At 36.2% G+C, this 16996-nt stretch overlaps 1 protein-coding gene across 5 annotated transcripts in view; it reads right to left on the reverse strand.

Moving 5' to 3' along the window:
• Window positions 1–16996, reverse strand: part of AGTPBP1 (ATP/GTP binding protein 1) — a 69832-nt gene that overhangs the window by 47856 nt on the left and 4980 nt on the right. For 2 of the 5 annotated variants that reach the window (XM_032214704.1, XM_032214701.1), the window contains exons 1-2: window positions 15284–15601; window positions 9350–9441 (exon numbers count right to left, since the gene is read on the reverse strand). In XM_032214704.1, coding sequence (XP_032070595.1) covers window positions 9350–9381 — 32 coding nt within the window. In that variant the 5' untranslated portion in view covers window positions 9382–9441; window positions 15284–15601. Of the gene's footprint in view, window positions 1–9349; window positions 9442–15080; window positions 15251–15283; window positions 15602–16996 lie in introns of those variants that run through there. The other 3 variants (XM_032214702.1, XM_032214703.1, XM_032214705.1) reach the window with 3 other exon arrangements.

Consider the following 16996-nt stretch of genomic DNA (forward strand, 5'->3'; position numbering starts at 1 on the left):
ATACGGTATGTTGAATGCAAATACCGAAGCACTATATGAAGTCCAGTGTTCTTTTTATTATTGCATTTGCTTTGGAAGGCATAGTGTTCCAGCAGAAACTCACCTAACCCTGTACAGAACGATTGGGACGAAGCTCTTGAAGCTGCGGTAAGAAGGGAATTCCGAGAATGGTGGATGGATTTACAAGCATCAAGCAGGAACAGAAAGAGAGTCTGGTCCTATTTGCTATCTTGGGAATTCATTACAGCCTGTTTTAGTTTGCAGAGACTTCAGAGATTAACAGGCTGTCACTTTTATGTCAACAGGGTTAATAGCTGGCTATTTTCTGCAAAGATCTATTTTCGTTTAGTTTCAGGGGAATGACTTTTTAACTGTTTAATCGCTATTCTTTAGTTCTGTTTTATGATCGTTAACTATGTAGAGCAGGGATAGGCAATTCATTTTTCCAAGGAGTCACATGAGAAATTGGGATGTTGTGGAAGGCCAAATCAATGTAACCTTATTTGACGTACTCAAACTTCATCAACTCTACTCCTTAGGCTGCTCCAGGCAAGGGCAATACTACACAGGCACAGAAAAGTGCTTTCTTTTCTTGCTTTCCAGTGGCCACCAGCTGACTGAAGGAACTCATGGCAACTGCACAGAGCTGGACCCAACTCACCTTCTTCTTCTGCCCTCTATGGTATGCTTACATATATTTAATTTCTACTTTCCGACTGACCTCACATGAGACGGACACGGACAGCCAAAGGGCTGGATGTAGCCTGGGGGCTGTAAAATACCCAAGTCTGCTATAGAGTCTTATGGAATAGGTAGTACAGATACAATTAATTAATTAATTAATTAATTATGATATATTTGAAAAATGAGCCTATGTAATCTAGTTTCAACTACAGATAGTCCTATAATTGGGAACAGGATTTCCATCACTAAGAGATGCAATTGTAAAAATCAATGTCACATGACCATGGCACTTATCAAAGAAATTCCAACACTTCCATTGCTGCTGTTAAGTGGAGATATCATGTGGTCTCCATTTGTGATCTTCTGCCAGCTTCCCCATTGACTTTGCTTATAGGAAGCCAGCAAAGGCGGCCAGAACTCTGAGAATTAGCTGTGATACACTTGTTCAGTACCACTGTTAAGTTCAAATGAACGGCCATTAAGTGAGGACCACCTGTACTTTACGTCCATTCAAAATGAAAGTAAAAATAACTAGGGTATTTGATTATGCTAAACAGCCTCTGTAATCATGACAGCAAAATTAATACAATAAACATATTTTTAATGAAAGGGATATGAGACTTCTATACTAACATTTCAAAATTAATTCAAATTGTTCTTTATACTTCATAAAAAATAAGCTACTTATCATTAGTGTTTACACAAAACCCAACGTGTCAAAATAACTGTGGCATTAAATATTTTTACTGTTAGCAAGTGCCTTAGTTTAAATTTAAATTTCGTAACAAATTCTAGAATATATAACTAATAAAAGGCCACCCATTATTTTGTAGATAACTATCAAAGCTGGATCTAAAATTATGCAATCAGTATAGAATATGCATTTTCAGGATATCAACCAGTCCCGGTCCAATTCAGGACATTTTACTAGAATTCTTTCTGCCCAATAGATCTCTTTTCACTGAATTTTCAATGAATATTTTATGCTAGAGGGCCCCCCCCCCTCTGTTAGGAACTGGGCTGCGCAAGCAAGAGAAGCATCATGCGTGGGATCTAGGTAGCATACAAAACCATTCCATCATTCCCTTCCCCTGTTGCCACCGTCGGTCCATGGAAAAATTGTTTTCCTGAAAAACAATCTCTAGTTAAAAAAAGAAAAAAAGTTGGGGGACCATTGCTTTATGCCTAGTATAAATATATTTGTATCTCATCTACCCATTTTTAGCCATCCAAGATTTTTCCTAATTTTTTTTACTTGTACAAATATAGATTTCCCCAAAGCTGATGATACTCCATTCCTTTATATTACTTCATCAGCAACAGTCTAGAGAACCACAGAGAGAAAAATCACATCTAAATAAAATTTGGGAGAGAGTTGCATAATGTGTAAGAAATTCAGCGTAACAGGTACTGCATTATAAGAATTGGCAGTGCAAGACATTCCACTTACCATCTTGTAACAATAAACATGATAATTTATTGTATACATATACCAAAATATGGCCAGCCTGAATAAACTGTTTAATAAGAGTTCATTTATCAAACCTATAACAGATTACCATTCTTTGGCCCGCTATTATACCAAAACCAATTCTACTGCACATTAGAAAATGGTCCAAATTTGTAATTTGTTACACAATCATTTCCTTCAATTCAGGAGCACAGTGAGTTAAAATGAACATATTAAAATCTAGCTATATTTAAAATAATTTATTTTACAGATTATATCATATATACCTTTCTTGTTTAACACATTATTAATTTTTTAGCTAATTGTGCAAATCATTCTTATACATTTATAGAAAGAGACATAAATATTCACTAGTATCGGACTTCCGGGGGGGAGGAGCCTGTCGCCGAAGGTGCTCAACGGAGCCCCTCTCAGAGTTCTGGTCTGTATATCTAATTAAGATCAATAGATATCACCCCTTTCTGGCAGAAAGGGGCAGGCAGAAGCTCAGGTGCTAGGATTTATTCGTAGTTCACAGCCCCCCTTCTTTTTTTTTTGGGCTGCGAACGGAGAAGAGATCCAGCGTAACTGAGCTCTTATCTCCAGCCAGTTCCTCGCAGCTGCCTTTTTGCAGCCCTAGACAGACGATCCCCCCCCCTCAGGACAATGATAAATTGCTTAAAACAACTTAAGGCTAACACGAGCGGGTCTTACTCCTGTGATGTTTTTTTTTTATATAACTATCTAAACACCAGCCTTGTTTTTCCTTTGAAACTTCTTTGTTCAACCGGGTTTCAAAATGGCGTTTTTACTGTGTTGGTGATTGATGACGTAATTAACCGGCTTTATCTCCCCGGAGATTGCTACTCATTAACAAGCAAAGTCTACAAATAATTTATTGAGAACTGACCAAGTGAAGACACTGCTTATCCGTTTATTCTCAGCTTTTATCTATAATGCCTCCCAGGTCTAAGCAGGCAAAAAAATCCCCCCCGCATGTGCTTAAAGAACTTGTTAGTAAATCGCTGCCTTTGCCTCCTACACCCCCTACTGGAGATTCCTTGACACAGGAGCTTTTTTTTAAAATACTCAATGACTTTAAACAAGAAATCAAAGAATTTGTGCTGGATTTATGCGATAAAATACAGACTAAAATTGCCCAAATAAAGGTGGATATGTTCAAAGTTACGTCTACTTTGACAGATTATATCGAAGAAATGGAGAACAAACTGGAAACTTTGGAGAAGGCTAATTCTAATTTGACTTCCAACATCCAAGCATTACAACAAGAGATTAGAGATACTCAAACACAACTTATAATGATAAATTATAACAGAAAGGCGTCTGCAATAAGAGTCAGAGGACTGCCCGAAAAGAAAGGAGAGAACTTGAAACAGACGTTTGTAGAAGCTTTCTGCCATGCGGTGGGAGGTCCGGGATTCAATTTTGATTGGAATATTCGAAAAATCTATCGCCAGAATTCGTGTGTAGCAGAACAACGACAGCTTCCAAGAGACATAATTATATACTTCTTCACAAGAGAATCCAGAAATGCGATCATCCAAAAGTTTTACAATAACAGGCTCCGAATCGATGGCCATGATTTGTTTGTCTTTAAAGAGATCCCGCTCCAGATGCTGCAAGCAAGGAGAGGCTATACTTTTTTAACCCAAGAACTTAGAAATCGTCAAATACAGTATAAATGGGAAGCTCCAGCTGGAATCACAGTTACACTCGAAAATCAAAGATTTCGTATTAATTCTGTCTCGGAAGCCCGGGACTTTTATTATAAAACTCTGAAGGCGGGGCTTCTTGACTCACTCGGAAATGCGGAAGGACAAGGTGAAGGAGAGACAAGCAGCAATTCACTTGGTTACAAGAAGGAGGGAGTTGTTCTCCCCCTACTGGAGAGGCAGAGGAGCGGAAACTGAGAATTTAGTCATATTTATAAAGCAGCGGGACACGTGGTTATAAGGCAGAGGGTTGCCTTTTCTTTCCGGAAGGGCAGAAGAGTAAAGAATATAGATCCAGCGATGTCTTTAAAATACTTTCTAAGCTCTTGGACTGATTAAAATTTTAGGATTTCTGTTTGGTATGAAATGGTAAAGTTGTGTACTGATGAGGCATGGAAAGAAGCATTGCTTATGTTGGACAGATATTATACGGGACTTTTATAAGACTTATTTGAATCTCAATCCAAACTGCGCATGAATTGTTTTCTGTGAGGAAAGCGGGGACTAAGATTTATTTGAATTGCGGTTTGGGATGAATGGAGTCGGGAGGAGTGGGGCAGAAGGGAAGGTGGAGCGGGATATCGATGAAGGGATCTTGGGATTGAATGAAGTGGTATGGATTTTGGGCACACATTTTACAGATTTATATACTTGAAGTATAACATAAAAAGCTCAGGATTTTAAAGTGAAGAGCGAGATCCTAATTTTATGGAATTTGGGCTTGGGAGGAATGGAGAGGAGAAACGAAGGGTAGGAAGATGAGTAGCGAAAGTATGATTAGATTGCTCTGTATTTGAAGATAAATTGATTTTTGTATAAACTAATATTTGAATATAAGGTTAAGAAAGGCTATCTGGAGAGTCTACAGGAAGATGGGGGTAAATATCAAAGAAGTAAGGGACGAGGACAAAATATAAATGGAATGTTTTATATTGTTTAAATTTTAAGAATGATGGGAGGCTGAGCATAATGCAAAAGATTTTTAATTTTTTTTTTATTTACTTTTTCGTTTTTTTTCTTTTTCGGAGTGTTCTTTTTTATTTTATTTTTATTATTATTTTTAATAAGATATTTTAGAAGGTGAATGGTATTGAACTGTGCCGGGTGTGGGACCTGGGAAGTCGGAGGGGATCAGGGAGGGGGGTTCATTGGGGGTGGGTGGGTGGGTGGAGATATAGTTTCAATACATAGAATAAGAAGAATACACTTGTATACTGTTGATCCTTATCTTTTCTTTTTATTTTTCTCTTTTTTTTCTTTTTCTTTTTTTTCTTTTTTTCTTTTTAGCGAAATTTTTAGTAACTGAATAGATTAAGGAAGAGAGAAATGCACCATAGTGAGAAGTAGAGGAAAGGAAGAGGGAGAAGTAAGGAGGGAGGAAGAGGGGAATGTAAGGAGGATGAGAGGGGAAGGAGGGTGAGGAAGGCGAGATAGGAGGGGAAAGGGAAGTAAGAGGGGTGATCGTTGGAGGGAGAAAGGAAAGTTGGAGGGGGAGAAGAAGGGGTGTATGAAAGTGATAGGTTGGGTTTATGATGAGTTGTGTTTAGGTTGGGGTTTTTCTTTTCTTATTATCATATTATTATTATTGCAAATATTCAGTATATAAGTGAATGTACAAAATTGAAAATGAAAATGAATAAAACATTTAAACTCAATATTCACTAGTATCACAGAATCTCACATTAAAACAAAATACACAGTATAAAAAGAATATGAATGCAATGTAGATTCTAATGCCTACAAGTTTCTGAGCAGTCTCTACTTTCCCATTTTGGAGAAGATTGTTGAGAAAGTGTTTGGGCTACATTTTCAGAGTCCTGGAGAAAACAAATTATTCTTTTCTTTCACTCAGGTTTCAGACTAGACATAATACAGAGAAATCTTGGTCACTTTTCAATGAACTCTGCCAGAGTCAGGACGGAATGCCACCATTCTAGTTCTTCTTGATCTCTTAGCAGCCTTTGATATATCATCAACCATGGTATTCTTCTATAATACATTTGATTAGATTTGGGGAACATGATGTTTCTGTGATTTTCTGTGATATTCTTTTTTCCAAGGTAAGTTCTAGTCAATATTGATAATGAGGAAGAAGTTGGCCAGGTCCCTGTACTATGCAGGGTGATACAAGGCTTGACACCTTCACTCCTGTTGTTTAACATCTATATGAAGTTGCTAAGTGAGGTACTGTTTATTAAAGCTGTCAATGGCACAGGGCCTAGCTACTTTAAGGACTTTCACAGTGACGGTTTGTTTGTTTGGACATTGTTGGCAAGCTCTGGGCCCTATCAATTAAACAATATCACCTGATCAGGCAAGACAGGAAGTAGGCCTTCTTTGCTACTGTTTTTGCCCTCTGGTACAGCATTCCCCCTGAGATTTATATGGCTACCACCCTGGCCTAACATCCTTAAAACCTATTTTTTCCTCCTAGGCCCTGAACCAATTTGCTCCATTCAATTCTATACCCATTATGAGTTGGACAGCATTAAAAAAATCTAACTAATTTAATTTAAAAGTTTTGACAGTATATTTCAGAAACGATTTTCATTTTTTCTGTGAAACTACATTGCGAGACTGGCCATGTAATAAACAGAAATATCTCATTTAAAACAATTGGTTTAATTGTTTAAAATATATGCATGTTTCTCTTCCATGGTTTAAAAAAACAGGATTAAGGAAATTCTAGCCATTATTAGTACTGATATGAATTCATTGAGCATCTGATAGTTTGCTCAAGTATTTGAGTAATATTTCTTTGGTTCAATATTCTTACCCTTTCCCAGGCTTCCCAACTTACCTAGAATTATTTCCCTCTTGCCAAGACTGAGCGGAATTGTCCAGAGAGACCCACTTTCCAAGTGGTTTAAACATCCTGACTGTAACATGGAATCGATGACTACGCCTCATTTCTGCATTCTTTCTTCTAAAAATGCCTTCAACCAAACTGAAAACTAAGCGTAACCTATAGCTTAATCATTCCTTAAACAGTGATCTAATTCTAGAGCCGGATCAAGACACAACTGCTATATGGTATGTTACCAGGGCAACCACTTCATGTCATAAGGCCACAGTTCCTCTTCAAGACTAAACCCAGAAACCTTGAGATTGTTTTACAGAATTCAGAAGACTGATTCTAGAATAAATGTAATAGTAAAACATTTTACTGTGGAAGTAAAATTTCTTCAAAACAATAAAAGAGTCATTATACAAATGTGGCATTCCTTCATGTGAGCATACCTATTTTACATAACTAGAAAGCCATGATTAGACAAAATTTCCAGCCTATATTATTATCTTTACATACAGAAAATGTGATTACTTTGCATGCAAGTTACACAGGCAACTATAATTATTTTCACCCAATATTTCCTGGTACTTATACCTTTTGTAGTACATAAAACAGCTGGGAAAAGGAACAAATAAAAACTATTTTCTAACTATTGTATTTCTATTTTTTATATTTTTTAATTTAATCCGTAAAGTTAAAATACAACTCACTGTTCTATTTCAAACAATTTGAACAAATGTAGTTTGTTTTATTTTAAAATATTTCTTAAATGTACAGATATTGCATTAAGGGTTTGTGACAAAATATGCACAAATACTCTTACTGATACTCTGCTACCTATTATGTCCCACAGAATACCCTCAAAAGATGATGAAATAGCAAAAAAAAAAAAAAAAAAAAAAAAAAAGTTTGGTGTAAACATTTTGGTGTTACACAAAAATTGAAATCTGACAAATATGCAAACATAAGTAATTGTTATGAGATGTGAAAATATAGGAAGGAAAATATTCTGAACAGAGTATCTTACAAATTAATAAAATGCAAGAAGCAAATGGTACAATCTCATCTGGAACATAATATTTGATTCCTAGAATGAGAAAATTTAAATTTCCTTATTTTGCAAATAATATTATTTAAGATTTATCAAATGTTTCCCTACTGTGGTACATTGTCAAGTGTATGTATCCTATTCCATACTATTTCTCAAAAATATATCTGCTAGCAAAAATCAGGTCTTCTTCAAAAATAATCATTACAGATGTCGTACCCTTATCACTGGCTTAGCTGAAAGCAATTCTCAGGTGAGAAATGTAAAAAAAAATACTAAATACAAATACTATATATCTGTATTATTTTGGAATACATATTGCATAGAACTCGAGCAAACTGTGTCTTAATGTCATGGGTTATATACAGTATTGCCAATATCTACACAGAAGATGAAAGAAACAGCCCTAACCAAGGACAGAAAATTCAAAGCTATGTACAACACAAAAATGCTCAACAAAAACAAACAGAATGAAAATCTAAAATAAAGAGACGTATGATGGCTGCTTAGCGCAGTGTTTTTCAACCACTGTGCGGCGGCACACTAGTGTGCCGTGACATAGTGTAAGGTGTGCCGTGGGAAAAACACCCACCGGGTGTTTTTGCCTGGGGACATCTCTGTCCCAAAAGTTGCTTTCGGGACACAGGGATGCCTTTAAAAACGCGGGGACCGCCGGGAGGTAGCGCACGCAGGGACGTCACTGACGTCCCATGCGTGCGCCCATAGCAACAATCACGGAGGATTCAAGAGAATTACTTTATATATAGTCAATATAGGCACAGAGTTAAATTTTTTTAACATTTTCTAATGGTGGTGTGCCTCGTGATTTTTTTCATGAAAAAAGTGTGCCTTTGCACAAAAAAGGTTGAAAAACACTGGCTTAGCGGATGCTCTTTAAATGCTCAGCACTTAAAATTTTGCTTCATGTCTTATATTTTTTAATATATTGCACATCTAACAAGTTCAAATACAACAGAGATTCCACATATATTACCAAGTTTCTTTTACTTATTCTTGTAATTATATATAAAAAGATAGTAATAATTTTAATTTTACAAAAAAATCTAGTGAGCATAGTCCCTTGTCAGAGAATTCTCCTCAATGTTCATTTTCTAATTAAACCTAAAAATGTTAATAATTTTGAATATTATTACATAAAAAGAATATTAAAATACATTAAATCTATCACTTGGGCATAAAAGGAAAATAATTAGTTCAATTTTATGAATCAGATTTGGGATTAGGAAAATATGTATCATTGTCATAAACAAAGGTAACTTCAAAAAGATTCTTATCATTAGAAGATATTGTAAGATATTAAAACTTCATGGCAAAATATTAGGCTTTTTTATTTTTGTAAGAAAGCCTTCTATGTTAAATATTTGGAGAAAGCCATGGTGTATGAATACTAGTTTTTCAAATGCACATATCTGTTTTCAATTAACTTTCCTATAATCAGGTTTGCTATCAGATAATCTGGAACATTATCATTTTGAGTATACTTCACACATAAACTTCAAAGATTAAAATCTTTGGATATGAAAAAAAATGAAAATACGATTAAGAGAAAGGAAAAACACAATCTCATTCTTACAAACCAGAATTTTAAAAAAAATCAATGAAATCATTTTCTTATTGATTACCTTTTTTCTGATGCCATTTTCAATTTATTCATTCTGGAGAGATTTTTGAGATTTTATCACAAAAAGATCAGTTGTTTATATCAACATATTATCTGAAAAAGAAGAAAGTGTATACAAGTATGTACACAGACTATTTGGCAGATGAAATTGATGTAATAGGTATACTTCATAAATGGGGCTAAGAAAAAACACATAATTTGCAGACACATCTCAAAAAATTGTTAACTGCATTAAAATGGCTCAAGAAATACAGTTTAGGGCTGTAATTTTAGTTATATTTAATTAGTGGTTTGACTGCAATTATTGCAGCTGGTTAGGGAAAAAGAAGGGATGCAAACATTCCCAAATTGGAAACTACATATGAGCACTCGTTTCTTCATTACTGTAACATGCACATCTACACCCATTCCTTGTTGGCAGGAAACAATCAATCTAACCTCACTAGTTGGCTAATTAGACTCATTTCTATTTCATGATTTATGTTCTTTATGAGAGGTTCTCGACTTAAAACAACAAGGGAGCCCAAAATTTACATTGTCAAGTGAAACGTTTGTTAAGTGAGTTTTCCCCATTTTACAACCTTTATTGCCACAATTGTTAAGTGAATCACTGCAGTTGATAAGTTAGTAAACAGTTATTAAATGAATCTGATTTCCCTATTGACTTTGCTTGTCATAAGGTCACAGAAGGTGATCACGGAACCTTGGGACAAAGCAACAGCAAATGAATTAGTCACCAAGTATCTAAATTTTGATCACATGATCATGGGGATACTGCAATGGTCTTAAGTGTGAAAACAGTCATGTCACTTTTTTCAGTGCTGTTGTAACTTTGAACAGTCACTAAATGAACTGTTGTAAGTCAAGGACTACCTATATAGCCAAGGACTGCAGAAATAGTCATCAAAACATAAAATAAGATAAATGAAAAATGAGCAAAAGGAGATTATTACCTATACACTTGCAAATATAAGAGTTACAGCATATACAACATCCCTAAGAAAAGAACTGGTTTGGCTTCAAGATTTCACAACATTTATTTTAAATAGAATTTTACAATAGACAAAAGCTTTTCTTTAGGAGAATCTCACATAAAACTAACCAGCCTTAAAGATGCTAAATTAAACCCAATCAAAATAAATTTTCTCTTTTTCTTTTGGCTTGTAGCCTAATATATTTTGTATATGGAATTGTGTATATTCTGTATATAAAAAGTTAAAATTCTAGAACTGCCAAATTCTGTCTTCAGAATATTTCTGAAGGAAACAAAATCTTTGTAAAGAGGAATAATTTCTTCTATATGCTAATAAGCACCGGTATAACCTTAGAATTTTATTTTTATAAGGTATTATGCTTTCCTTTTCACAAACACTGTTGTATTTTTACTCAACAAAAAATTTGCTTATATGTCTGATTTGAAAACATTTTAAAAAATATTTCAAATCAAAGCTTGAACTGTACTTTTGTGGTATACATGCCATTTATGAAATTTCCCTAGAGTTTCCATAGCAAACTAGAACAACAAAGAAAGTATCTTCCTTGGGTAATATATAATCTTCTGATTGGAAAAATGGCTGACTGAAAAGAACTTAGCACAGAATAATTGAAACAATTTTTTTCAATTAGCTACTATTTATTGATTTTATTGCAATTCCTTTGTAATCAGCCACTGAAGGAGAGTTGGGCAGTATACAAGTTTAATATTATTTAATAATATTATTTACTATTACTGCCTCTATTAGTCTTTTTAGCTATTCTAGGCAGCTACCTTTTGTCAATAAAATAAGTGTAGAAACTAAGAGTAAAATATCTATGAAGATTCTCAATCATCCAAGTAGACTTATCTGAAAGCGGAATCATGGTTAACTGGATTTTTTCTTTTTTGGTTTGAAACATTTTGCTGCTTATCCAAGAAGCTCCTTCAGTCTGACTTTAGTTCTTCAGACTGAAGAAACTACTTTGGTAAGCAGCAAAATGTTTCAAAAGAAAAAAAGTCTAGTGCCATGATTCAACTTCCAGATAAGAATAAAATGGTTCTAGACAATTAAACTGCCAAACATATCTGCTGAAGAGAGTATTGAGATCTTGCTCTCTACTTAAAGTAAATTAACTTAGAGGAGTTGAATAAACTTTCAAGGTTTATTGTCAGGAATATATAACACTACACTAGTTGTATGGATGATCTGAGTGGTCTATATCAGGCTTTTCTGCTGATAAGGCATTCAAAAGCAGCAAAAGCATACAGGCAGAAATCTTTAAATATTTCATTTCATTAAAATAAAATTGCTCTAATGTGGGCATTATTTTCAATAAGCTAGAATTTCTGCAGGCACAAAGGTTACTGTTTCCAGGTAATTCTTACTTACCTATCACTATGGAGACCGACAACTCTATCACTAAATGGCAGCCTTATTAAGCATGACATCATGTGACAGTGACTTGTGACTTTCTTTTGGTTTTCCCACTGACTTTGCTTCTCAAGAGCCTACTGTGAAAGTTGCAGTTGGTGATCATGTGATCACAAGAAGCTGCAATAGGCTCAACTTTGAGGACCAATCCTAAGTCTCACTCTTCAGTGTGTCTAACTTTGAACGGCCGCCAAACAAGTGATCAGTAGCAAGGACTTACTTGAGTCTTCACAAAAACAGAATGAAACATCCCCACTCATGCCATGGCCCTCATAGCCCCCAATTTATGTCTGCTGATTTAATGACTGTTCAAAGTTATGATAACCTCAAAAAGTGTGTTTTACAGTCTGTAAAATTCTTCTGGTTGTCACAAACACTGTGCATCCCATGGACAGGTGACTGCATTTTGGACATTTGGAAAATGGCTAACTACTGTAGTTTCAGTGTCCCGTGGCCATGTGACTACAATTTGTGACTCTTTTAATGCTTTCTGGCCCAAAACACCGATCAGGAGAGTTCCACTTACAACCACATGATTCATTTAACAATCATCATAAAAACAGTTATAAAATCAGTCTTGTCACATGGGTGCTTCAACTTACAATAGTCATGACTTACAACTGAAATTTTTGTCCCAATTTTAGTCATGTGAGAACTACCTGTTCAGGACTAGGGATCAACTTTAACATTATAAATGAATTAAGCCATAGAAAATAAATCGCCACACAGAAAAATGATTTTATATTTTATATTTCTAGTAAGGAAAAAAATGAAGGCTATAATTATTTCCTAGAAAACATTCTTAATATCAAGTGTCATTATCTCAGCCAAACATTACTATATTAGGATAAAGCAAGCAACAAGTAGTCAGTGCTATAATTAAATTCACACAGCACAATTGTATGCTCCTTTATATGTCTTCAAAGGTGAGACACAGTAAGGAGAGTGAAATCCATCTGCCTACTGTGTTACAGCCTCACATATTCATTTTCTCCATTGTTTTAAAGAATCTGAAACTATTTAAAGAATAAGGTATAAGATAGTTTTCAACAATTACTCCCGACAAGCTTCACTGTTAAAATAGTTTAACTCTATTGCATAAGATTATCCTTTTGTCCAAAAGAGGGAAGAGAGGCTCTTTAACTTGTAAGAGGCATTTGCTTGTTATCATGAATTTATTTTTCTCAAAGTAATAAAATAGGATTTTATTACTTTCTCAAAGTAATAAAATAGGATAATAATATACATGTTGCAATAGAATATTGCAACATGTATATTAATTTCAAAAGCCATTTTAGTATAGTAATTAAAGAAACCAGGCCACAAACTAGGAGACTGAGTTCTAGTCCCACTTTAGGCATGAAGTTAGGTATCTTTGATTAGTCATCTCCTTTCAGCTGTAGGAAGATGCCCTGGCTAATCACTTCTAAAACTACTGCTAAGAAAGTTGCAGGGACTTGTGCAGGCAATCACCCAATGTCAACACTGATTCAAACAAAAAGACCCAAACTTCTACTTCCAACAGCTTATGTTGATTATCCCATTTGTTGTGTGTTTATAAATGTACATTTTGTAATGTAATTTTATTTTTAAAAAAATATTATGCAAAGAATTGCAGGAGCCCATGAGAACCAAAAGATGGACTTCACCAATTACTGGTTATATCAATTTGGCCTCTCACTCATGGAAAGCTCCCCGATTCAACTAAGAATTCCATAAATGGAAGGAACAGAAATGATTTTGCTTTATTATTACTTCCCTGAGCAGTTCCCCAGAGTTTCTCCTCTCCCAAGTATAACCAAGAACACTGATGACTACTGAGTTTTACCGTATAAATTTACATATACATTTACATTCATGAGAAAAACTATTTGAAATAAAATATCTTGTACTTATGTTGAAGTCAGCATATGATTTATTACAAGGAGTACTTGCCTCCCATAATCACCAAAGCATGCTTAAAGACCCATGTAAACTAGTGGTTCACCAGAGCTTTTCTCTGACCTCTCCTTATTGTGATTTTCAAGCAATATGAATCTTAAATAAAACACGGTATTCGTAAATAAAGGCTTCAGTTTTTGGCAATGAGATTCAAAAACCTTCCTCAGAAATGCTTTCTGTCATAAGTATGCAAAGATTTTGAAGCCGTGCTACAGTTGCTATTTCAATTGGACCAACATCTGCTTAACATAAATGTTTTGTAGCAACATGGGGTGTAGAAGGCTAAGGCTTCATTCACTCTATGTAAACTAACTGTAGGGCTACAATAATTCTGGATGCAAATTAAGATCATCTTGTGTTGTGCACCAAGAAACAGATGTTTGGCTTTTCCTCATGCCTTCTTTTACCTAGAAATATCTTATATGGTTCACTCCAGCCATGTGCAGTTAAAGGAACACATCAAATGAAACCATGATTTGAATCATGGTTTCTTGAACAAGCTATATAAAACGGAGACATAAACTAGACTTTATACATTACAATGGCTGTGTACATCTGCTGAGTCAAAGCCAAGCACATCAACAGCGGGAGTCTTTCACTATACCTAAGCAATTGCAGCTAGACATTAGGAGAAACTGAAAAACTGTGCATTATTTATACACTTTTCTCCAGATCCCCCTCACCACAAATACATAAGTGTGTCATGCTCCATAATACTTATAGCAGGCATTAGGCAGAAAAGAATAGTTGGGTATGCATGGGAAACACCTGCACAAACATCCATGGGAGCAAACTGGGTTTTACAGAGCTGTATTGGAATCCTAACCATATACAATTTCATCCTGCTTATCATCCATACACACTGAAGGCTGCTGTGTGTCAATGATAAGATTTGTTTTTAAAATATCCTTGGCTTCTATTTGGACTGCTTTAACCATTTTTAATTGTATTGCTGTTTCTATATAAATCACCTTTTTGTGGCAAAGAAAAGAAAGTTAAAAAAAACAAATGGGCTATTTTTAGAACACCCTGTTCCCCCAACTGAGTGTGAAAAACTAACAAGTCATGCCTGTTTAATAAACAGAAAATGCCACCCGACATTATTTCACTGCAAATCCTAATCAGGCGCAATGATGTAAGGTTTCAAATCTAGTCTAGTTTATCCCAGAAAATACCCCCCCCCCCAAAAAAGACCTTGTGACATAAGTGATTTAATGAAGGTGAACTCTTCTAAATAAACGTTGATAAATATCATACTCCTTGGAGAGAAAATGTTGTGTTGTGTTGTGTGGTGCGTGTGTGTAAGCCCCCCCCCCTCCCGCCGAGAGGTAGCCATTCCAGAATTACAGCTTCTATTCTAGCGAGATCACCACGATGACGAACCTGCTCTTCAGTGTCCATTTCCAGAGACCACCAATTCCCTCGGCTAAACTGCCCCCTTTCCATATTTATATCCCGTTTGCTTCTGTTGCCGCCGCCGCCGCCAGAGGTCAGAAACCATTGGAAAGCTCCGCCGACAGGCAAAGCTTGTCAAAGGGACAAGTCAAGCCGAGCGTCCTTCCACCACCCCGGACTATGTCAGTCACCTTTTTCAGGTAGAGGGCGGCGATCTTCCTTATAAGGACCGAGCGTGGTACCTCAGCACTGCATCACCTTCGACGAGAAGATGGAGGGAGAGCGGGCAGGCCGGACTCCGGAGGGAGACAGGTGAAAAGAAGCGGGGCCAGACCCAGCGCCAAAGGCGTCGATCGCCACTCCCGCCGAGAGGCAACGACTGCGGCCGCCGCGGCTCCGATGTTGCCGAGCCCGGACTCTCCACACACGCCCGACGGGAGAACGAGGACGCGGCAGAAACCTGTCCGCATCCTGGCGACGTCACCGCGCTCCCCCGGCCTCCTCCCCCGCCGCGCGCGTGCCCAGCCGCAGCGCGCGCGTGATCCCCGCCCAGGGCGGCCCGAGCGGCTAAACGCCCTTCCCCTTGAACTGCGGTCTTTAGTCTCTCCCGCCGAGGGATGGCGGGGAGGGAGAGAGCGGATTAAGCCGTTTTTCTCTCAGCACGTGCTGCTGCTGCCCGCCCTTATTTTTTTATTTATTTATATACTGGATTTTATATACATAATCCAGTAAAACGCTGGATAATCCAGTAAAGTTGTCCTTCAGTTGAAACGGGGGTATATAGAGATCACGATTCCCACTCGTCTAGTTAAAATGGGTGTCTTAAACTGACTAAACTGTAATCTAAATTTAGTTTTCAGAATACATTCTGTGGGGTAATCCTTTGTGAGTGTTCCGAATTTTTAAGTATGCTTTCCACGCCTGTGAGTGCTTATTTCATGTTGCCTCAAACAAGAATTCTAAAGTCATGGGACGTCTCATATGCCATTATGAAAATTAAATTCAATAACTGTACCACTATTAGTTAACAATAACTGTTACTAAATTCTGTCCATTTACTCACTATTTCAGTGTCATATCCTTATTGTTTTTATTTCTGCTTAATTTCATTAGCTAATGATCATTTTAATAGTTATTATAATTGACTGTTAATTTTGAAATAATTTGTTTATATATCATTCTCCCTTACACATGACCTCACTAAATCTATACAGCAACAATATTAATTACAACTTCCCACTGCTTTCAGTAGTTTGGTCCAGAGATTAAGGCTCCAGGCTAAAACCAGGAGACCAAGAGTCAAGTCCTGCCTTAGACATTAAAGCCAACTGGATGACTTTGGGGCAGTAACTCTCAGCCCAATCAATTTTACATGGTGGTTGTGAGGAAAATAGGAGGAAGGTACTGGCTTTCATGGCTAAGGCAGGACCTAAACTCATGGTCTTCTACTTTCTAGCCTAGTGCCTTAATCACTAAACAAACCAATATACCCCTGGAATACACATATGGCCTTCACTAGAGTGAGGGTGGACAAAGTTTTAATTTTAAGGGTTGGCTCAAATCAGACTTGTCTAATGAACATAGCTGATGCCACAAATAAGTAGTTTCTTGGGCTATGAGTTCACTAAGCATTGTAATATATTAATATAGAATTATGACATATATTTATATTAATATTGTTTACTTTCATTACCTTCTAAGTTTTTACTTCCACTTCTCAAAATGTATCCCATATACATGTATCCCATTGTTAGGTGTTTTGACCTCCATTTTAAATTCCATTTCTTATTTCAATGTTGTCACTTATCTTTACTGAATAAATTAAAAGTTATTACGGCAGCATGCATCTTTGTGTCTCTATGCTACACATACGAAACTATAATATACATACTGGTATATACTAT

The sequence above is a fragment of the Thamnophis elegans genome, chromosome 3, assembly GCF_009769535.1.
Source record: "Thamnophis elegans isolate rThaEle1 chromosome 3, rThaEle1.pri, whole genome shotgun sequence".
In the NCBI taxonomy this organism is placed as follows: domain Eukaryota; kingdom Metazoa; phylum Chordata; class Lepidosauria; order Squamata; family Colubridae; genus Thamnophis; species Thamnophis elegans.